This window comes from Bombus affinis, chromosome 7, assembly GCF_024516045.1.
Source record: "Bombus affinis isolate iyBomAffi1 chromosome 7, iyBomAffi1.2, whole genome shotgun sequence".
In the NCBI taxonomy this organism is placed as follows: domain Eukaryota; kingdom Metazoa; phylum Arthropoda; class Insecta; order Hymenoptera; family Apidae; genus Bombus; species Bombus affinis.
The window spans coordinates 2,629,922-2,638,472 of record NC_066350.1 but is presented as its reverse complement, the minus strand read 5'-3'; the positions used below and the strand labels follow the sequence as shown (position 1 = coordinate 2,638,472).

The window sequence follows — 8,551 nt, the reverse complement described above, 5'->3', positions numbered from 1 at the left end:
TCCATGCTTTCGAAGAAAACGGAATGAGTGTACCGAAATCGCGGTAAAACCAGAAAGTGAGTAATCGTTTGAAGTAAATCGAATATATAAATCTTCTACGTACTATAACATCGTATTTCATATTCCACGTCATATATTCCACAACCAATAGTTCATTTACCATAATATCTTAAAAGTTACATACCAAGCACCACGATCTCTGTCCCGCTCTATCTTCCCACATTATTCGCATACTCTGATTAAGTGAGATTTAAGCATCGGACTGGCATGACTAAGGAAAACGAATTTTGTTCGTGAGAAGTGAAAAGTGAAGATTTAAAGCACCGAACTTTTTGTTTGTAAGACTTGTCTATGAAGAATAAGCCAAGATTCATCGATAAATACCCTTTATTCAATCGGAGTAACATTTATACTTACTTAAAGCATGTCATTGAACTTATATATTCGTACAACTTTATCAACGGCAACAATAATAATCGTAATAATGACGAGAACGTAACGACAATAATGGTAATAATGGTAATAATAGCAATAATGTCGTCGAAATGGTAACTTTCGAGAAGAACGAGCTCCTACTGATCGTGAACGTGTTGCTCGTCCGCCTTCCCACTGCCTGTATGCGGTTCGTGTTGAGCAAAAAAATAGATCTAATCACAGTGACAATGGTAATTATAATCGTAATAATAATGACAATGACAAGAATAATGATAACGTCGAAGATTAATCGTAATCGTCGGCCGACTATCGCTATATTTTTTAATTTATTATTACTCTCACTACACGGTGTTTGGTTAAAGTATATACCTCTTCTCACGGTATCTTTCATCCCATCTGTCCACGAAATAGACGAATAATTGATTCTCCTATATTCTACTTCCCAGATTCTCCCCTCTCTTTTACTTTTATGTACACTGTCTCGTTCTACTGTGACGAAATTATTTCAGTCTGTAAAGTAATAAGCGCTGCACGGAAAATATCTTCGCCTATCTCGGTTATCTCGCGTTTCTTTCTATCCTTTGTTTTAAACTAGTACTCGTGTAATACAACGTGTTACTTGGTAAACGTCAAAGATAATTTTACGCGAACGTCGCCATCGACTTTTTTCCTCGTTCGTCTCGTATACGTATCGATGTCAGCGAAATAAACCAGAAACGCTTCGTTAGCCGGTTCGACGACGTGTATTGTCAGAGATTTGCTTTTCTTCATTAAGCCTTCGACCGTTAAGCATCCAAGAGGCAGAAGATATTCGTCGTACCGCGATACGCGCAGGAACGTATCGATATTTACACGTTTGATTTCTCGCGTGCTTTGCGATCCATTAAAAACGCCAACTTACAACGTAGAGAGATGTAAATGTATCAACAAAAATAATAACAATTCACATAGACGCGACAGTACTATGTACGCGTATCTGTTTATCCTAATAAATTTCTCCAACGAAAGGAACAAACACAAAACGTTTCGAAACTATTGCACAAAAGAACGAGTGTCCTTCGTCCCGACTCGATTGGTCGACGATTCACGACGAGCACGAGGATCAAGGATCGTCCTCGCTTTTCATGGAGCTCGTCGATCCTCGACGCGCCCTTAAACGCCTGGAAATTTGATAAGTACACCGTGTTTGCGATTGACATCTTGACAATTAACGACCAGGCTGTGTGTACATGCACCGTTATTACAAGATCGAGGTTTCACGCGCAGAATCTTCTCTCATCGATCATCTCACGCACAATTAGCCAAGTGGATCAGCAATACTCGCCGAACTTTCATTATAATATTCGTAATCTCTTTCTGTCGACTATGTACACACTATGGACAAAGTGTTTCGCCGTTTCGTAGACTCGTTGATAATATAAATGCGTCGGTATACTCATCGCTAATATCCTATATCAGACAGTAGTAAGAGTAGTGGTAGCAATAATAATAATGATTGGGTTAGTCCTAGAAACAATCTCGGTGGTTGTAACAGTGACGATAGTAGTAATAATAATATCTAGCGGTAAGTACGCAGTAATAATTTATAAGTAGCTGTCGGTTCTTTTCTTTTTTTTTCCATTTTTCCATTTTAGCAGAAGCAGCATCGATAGCGGTTCCACATTCTCGTTTACTTTTTAAACGTTTAATGGCTTAACGGGTAGTAACAGTTATGCACTGGTAAGAGCAATACGTTTGTTTGATATACATTTAAGCTAATCATTTATGTTTTTCGCACTTGTGCTCCTTGTGTCTTCCACCAACTCCATCTTTATCTTTACATGACTTAAGAGTGATAACGACATTAACGTTTCCTTCGAATAATATGTATATGTATATATATATATATATATATATATAAATGCTTTCTCTGCCGCCTATTTACAATCACGATGCCTACGAGTCCTCGGGGCCCTCGGCCTTACGATATTCTTATGTCCTACAATTTCATTATATACAAAAGATATCGCTATGAGCAACGTCAGTCCGTACGGTTCTGCGGGATCACACTGAGTGGTTATCAGATGATACCTTAGATACCGTTTTTCTTTGTAACATTTACTACTCTCAAGTCTATACAGTCGTCATCGGCTTGTGTCGAACATTTACCGTCTTTAAGTCGACAGTCGAAAGCACCGTTTTCCTTTGGTACACGAGCAGATCACCCGATAATTGGTAAAAAGTCCTCTCGATTTCTCATTCTCAGTATGGAGAGTCATAACACAATTTATTATACGATCAAGAAAGTCTTTCTCGTTGCTCGTTTACCGACACACGATTTTCATCGCACAGAATAGTCTTTCTATTGTGGTAAACCACGCAAACTTCTGTGTCTCTGTTATGATCGTACTTTTTCCCCTTATCATCACAACGAGAACGAAGTTACCGCATGAAACGCGTTCGTGTCACGTTGTATCCGATCGTCGAGCTTTAAGGATGGTCTCAGATGGGTGTCGGTAGGACTGTGAAATCCTGCAGCGCGGTCTTCACCGTCTCGTATATCGGCCTGTTTGCCTCGTCCGCACAATAACCATCGGCGGTGCACAATGTCTGCAGCTTCGTCAGGTAACTGTCGAAGTTCTCGTGGCCCATCTTCTCCTGCGGTCCGCCCGGGGCGTTCGGTATTCGCACGTGCTCCAACAACGTTATCATGTTATCGCGTAGCGATTGATAGTACTCGGTGAGGTTGTTGCTTCGCTGAGTAATCGCCGTTGTTTCCTGCGAAGAAACGAACCTTTTTTTACAAAACATTCAGCTTATTAAATATACACTTGATCACTTTCGTAACAATAATAGAAAGGAAGGAAAATTTAAGTATTTGTAACGAGATGAATGTTATCTACTAGAAATTTCAGAATTGGCAATCTTCAATTTTAAGCGTCGGAGAAAAGGGAATCTCTCTGATCAGCGCAGATCTACGTTAACAAAGAATGATACAAGAACTGCCTAGTCTAAAATTTTCACGAATTTTAATCCCATACTGTGTTACTCAATCACAGTAGGTTTTAATATTCAAATATGCGATATTCAAATCCATAATAATATTATGGATGATAAAATAACATTGTAAATGGAAATTTTAACCCTAATTGGATCGCATTCTATGTAACTGGCAGACGGAAGCTCCTCTAGCATTTCTATCAGCGCACGGTAATAATCGATTACCGACTGAGTACAAGCGTACTGACCTTTTCACCTTGCTTCAGTTGGTTCTCCATGGCGGTGATATCGGAGCGCAAGCGCAACACCTGCGATTCGACCCGAGCGTTTTCTCTCTGGAGCTCTGTGATCTCGGCTTCCAGTGTGTAGAGATCCTCGCTCTGGCCACTGGCGGTACCGCTACCACTCGTGTTACCCTGACCCGTACCCACCGCACCCCCGTGAGCCGGACCACTGGTGTCCACTCCTGAAGATAGGGCATACACGGTCCATTTTAACAGCCTGTCTATCTCCCTCTTTCTTTCTTTCTTTTTCTTATACTTTTATTTCGCTTTTCCCGATTTCCAACAGCTTTCACCCTGATTCTCGAGACACTGGTTCGACTGATTTTTTCTGCTAATGTCACTGGGCGCCATAAGTAATAAAACAGCCATTGATATTCAATGTAAAGTGAATATTTTCATTGCTTTTACTTCCTTATAGTTAACTTATGGTTTTGTAGTCAGCGATGTATAACGATGTCGATAGTCTCGAGAACGTAGGTTTACTTGGAGAAAACCATCGGAAGCCAAGAAGGTCGATAAAGTCCGATCAACCCAAGATCTTGACCGAAACTCTCAAAAAGAGCTCTGTCCACACGAGTTTCGTACAAAAGCGACTTGATATTACAGATAAAAAACGTTACTAGTTACATACGTAGTTCTTGACAGGTGTGCGGGATTCATATACAATAAAATGTGAGAATGTGGCGAGAGCGTATATGTAAGTAGCGCCAGGAAAGCTTCGGACAGCGATTTGGGTTGGTCTGTGGTCGGGTTACATTGTTTTACTTTTTTCTTTTTTTGGCATCTTTTTTCATTTTTTGGAAAACAAGTGCATCATCACATCGCAGGTTTGTCTTATCGCGCGACAATGATCGCTTGCTAGGCGGTATAAGTCTAGAAAGTATCCCAAGTCGCTGCATGAGGATTTGTCTGAAATATGGGAATCGGTACGGTTTCTTCTGCGAGTGGTTCGTGCTGAAGTGATGGAGAAAAGAGTTCGTCTAGTTCGACTTGTTCTTTCGATGAAACGAGTGACGCGTTTAACTCATTAACAGACGCACGAACCTGACAGGAGTGCCGCAGGAAAACAGAATGATCGGGGACGATGTTAAGGTGATCAAGGGGTAGCGTGAGGTGCCATCATACCAGATAGAAGAAAAAAATAGGAGACACCGAGTGCTGGCCTTTTAATTTTACAACGTCATCGTAACTTGTAGTTATATCATAAAAGAATTGAAAATTATTTAATTGAAACTATAGCAGGTACTTTTCTGTTTCTTTATGTTACTGCCAACACTCGGACGTCATCTCGTAAAAAGTAAAATTACTGGTGTGTGGATCTTGTATGTAACACCGAAAACACATAGAAAACAAATGGCGAGTACGTCAGTCCCTTACCTTCAAAAGTAAATGTTCTCCTCAAAGCTCAATGACAGGAAAGGAGCTGATCGTGATCCCAGAATAAATCAGAATATATTATTTTTCATTATTATGACATACGGCTGCTTTTTTTTGGTCTTTACATTTTCGCTTCTTTTTTTTTAATTGTCTTTGTTCTTGCACATAGTAATGTGGGAGATAGGATTTCACGGGGGCCAAATTCGTAATTGGAAGAAGCAAAGTGACACAGTGGAAGTTGAGGTGTCCAGTTCAGGTGTTTCTTTCTTTCTTTTCTTTTTTTTTCCTTTTGTCGTTGGTCAACAAATTCCGTGCGTCTCTGTTTTCTCGTGAAAGAATATAAAAAAGAACAGAACCAAAAAAAATATCTCGAAAACACCTGAATACCAATATCACGGAGAAATAGGGTGGCGAAAACGAAAACGTAAAATTTAAGTAGAAACGACCAAAAAAGTAACTGAATATACAGGTAGACAGAAGTGGGCGGGAAAAAGGACGGAGGTTACTCTTGTTGGTATGACAGCACATCATTGCGTGAAGAGTAGAGTATAGCGTAGCATAGGATCAAGTATAAGGTCATATATGCACAAGTTTACAAATAAACGTTCAGAATTTTGTCACAATTTTTTGCCCTCGACTCGTCCAAAGTTACTAATTCCGTATATTATTCCGAATATTTTTCCAAATATCATCTAATATGAAAGTCAATAAAAAGAAAAGAAAAAGAAATTATATTGGACGAGTACGGCGCGAGAAAAGAATAAAAAGGCAAACTTGTAATAATCATGCCTACTCTACAATTTTTTGCTTCTACTCACTGTAATAGGCAATCACATGTCGCAACGTTAGCTCGACGTGAATGAGATATCTCGAATTTACAGCGAACATTTCAATTCGTAATATGTATCAATTGTCGACGACTCGTTCACGAAGAGCCAACCGATCTGCTTTCCTTTTCTTTTTTCTTTTTTGCTTTTTATTCTTCGATTAATAACGACACGCATCGATAATCGAAGACATGAACGACATCTGAGGCAGCTTGATCCTCACCGGTGATTCCTTTGCTGTACATGGTCGACATGTCTTCGAACTTTGGCTTCTTTACCGCGTGACCGGCTATCGGACAACCGGACAGAGATCTGTGAGTGGAGAACGATCCGTTTATATGACCGATTCCGTCACAGCCCGGCGTGGGACAATTCACACCCTCGAACTTCATCGCTGTCGCCGCGGCTACCGCTGCTTTGTGCTGCTCCACCGTACCTCCCGATTCTAATACACGCATCTTGTTCCTGTTTGCAATGGGGCAGCCCGATGCGCTGCAACAAGTCGATGTTATCGCAATTAAGGACATGTCGTTTCATAGAAAACACACTCTTACTGAAAATAAGGAAGATAAGAAATGCCAATCTTTTTTGTGGCAGAAGAACAAAATCAGTTCAAGACATTACCATCGAACAAAAATGTAACTTGGACAAAGTATTGGTTAAAAGTAATTCGTTCGAATTCGATCTGCTACGTTAATCTTAGTCAAACTACCTAGTTTCTGTTAACTGGCTAAATTGAAATAAAATTTATTAGAAATATTCTTTTTCAATCAATTTTTTTGCAAATACTTTATAATAGGAACGAAGCTTGCATTTTCTTAAAATTGCGAGTACTATTTCAAGCGTTCAAGTTTGAAAAAAGTTTCTTTTTAAAGTTTTCAGTAAATCATAATTATAATATTTGGTCTTCCACAAAAATCGCGAGGAAATCTTACCTGCGATGCGACAAGAATTTGCCAGTGGCATGGCCAGAGCCGTCGCAACCAGGGATGGGACATCTGTAGCACGAAATGCCAACACCACCATTACCAACACCATATAATCCATCCACAGAGAAATAGAGAGAGCGAGCATGAAACGAGCGGAAACCGCTGGTTATTAGTCAGCGTCTTCGTCTTTGCGTTACGAAGCGAATAGGGTTTAAGGGACACCGCGTTGAAAGGGATGGGGACGACCTTTTCGGTCTGGTAGCGGATCTTAGCACGTGCAATGCGGTCAGCAAGATATCCACGTAGCTGCGTGTAACGTGCGAACATGGTGAAAACGCAAATTGGGATCGTGATTATGTATAACACAAGTTGCAGAGTACGCAAGAGACTAGAAGCTCACTCAATTAAACCCATTCTATCTTTCTCACTAATCTTTATCAAATTTATGGAAGTGAATTGCATTGATTCAGTGTTAGTTTCAGAGCAGTGATTACTTGCAATGATTTTCATAGAAAATGATTCAATATGGAATATTTGAAAGTTTCAGTTTAAAGTTTTAGAGATCGAAGGATTGGTTCGATTTTGAAGTGTTGGAGGATTAGTGGAATGCGAATGATACAAACCTTAGTGGTTCCGAATCCTGTCCATCTCGGGGCTTGCTTTTCGGTTTGTTAGCCCTTGGACAACCGGACAAACTTCTGTGAGATGAATAGTTGCCGGTCACGTGTCCCGAACCGTCGCATCCTGGTGTGGGACATTTGAGCTCTTGAGAATGTGCTTGGATCTGGGAACGATCGGCTCGCGGACAACCAGACAAGCTGTAAAGGAAACAAAAATTTCTGTTCTTTTAAACTTGGTTTACATATACCATGACGATTTTGCGCTACTTCTACTTCGTTAGAGAATGTTTTAACAATCTTGTTTCATTCATTATATATCAGGTAGAATGAATAAGCAGCGCAGGAATCCCCATGGTCAGGATCACGAACGCACACCTCAGAAACATCCAACGATGGCTTCAGCAACACATCGCATGCAATTTACGCGACGTTGCCAAGAAGTCTCGAGTACTTACGTCCAGGTACCAGATATGATACTCAGGTACTATTAAACGATTTAAAAGAAGATCTCGATGAGATTACAAAGTATCGTTCGACAAATGTTAGTTCTATTGTATTATAATTTTCTATTGTTATTTATTATTCGTCAAAGGAGCAAGACAATTCTGCTCACCGAGATCATCCACACGGACTGCTTACATATTAATAATGGTTTTATAAAAAAAGCAGCCTTCAGCGCGATTCAATCTTGGACAACTTGCCTTGCGTCCAGTTCGAACGAAGACATTGAACAGGAAGGTTTAAGGCTCGTGTCGTGAAATAACACGTTTCCATTCTCTCTCGAAACATGACTTTGAATGATATCGTATTGATTCCAACAGGTTCTTTTCCCTCGTATCTATTGGGTGAATGGTGGACTCGCAGTCGAAACGGGCAATCAACGATTCATAATTATATACACATATGATAGCATGCAAATGGCAACGCCGTGTTCCAGTTGGATCACTCATGAGGTGTCGCTCGTATCGATCGATCGCGTTTTAAGTTCATGTCAATACAAGGTTGGCCTTACTCTAGGAACACTGAAAAGGAGAGCAGGGAGCACACTCACACCTGACCCCAGTGAAACTCGTCAATTGCCAATTGTCTTTCTCTGTGTT

General features: G+C 40.3%; 1 protein-coding gene across 15 annotated transcripts in view; it reads right to left on the bottom strand.

The window, feature by feature from the left end:
- Nucleotides 1–369: 369 nt before the first annotated feature.
- LOC126918331 (mucin-5AC-like) overlaps nucleotides 370–8,551 on the bottom strand; it is a 304,827-nt gene continuing 296,645 nt past the window's right edge. For 14 of the 15 annotated variants that reach the window (XM_050726086.1, XM_050726087.1, XM_050726088.1 and 11 more), the window contains 5 exons: nucleotides 7,455–7,649; nucleotides 6,838–6,900; nucleotides 6,126–6,394; nucleotides 3,663–3,880; nucleotides 370–3,192 (listed from right to left, as the gene is read on the bottom strand). In XM_050726086.1, coding sequence (XP_050582043.1) covers nucleotides 2,917–3,192; nucleotides 3,663–3,880; nucleotides 6,126–6,394; nucleotides 6,838–6,900; nucleotides 7,455–7,649 — 1,021 coding nt within the window. In that variant the 3' untranslated portion in view covers nucleotides 370–2,916. Of the gene's footprint in view, nucleotides 3,193–3,661; nucleotides 3,881–5,075; nucleotides 5,122–6,125; nucleotides 6,395–6,837; nucleotides 6,901–7,454; nucleotides 7,650–8,551 lie in introns of those variants that run through there. The other variant, XM_050726093.1, reaches the window with a different exon arrangement.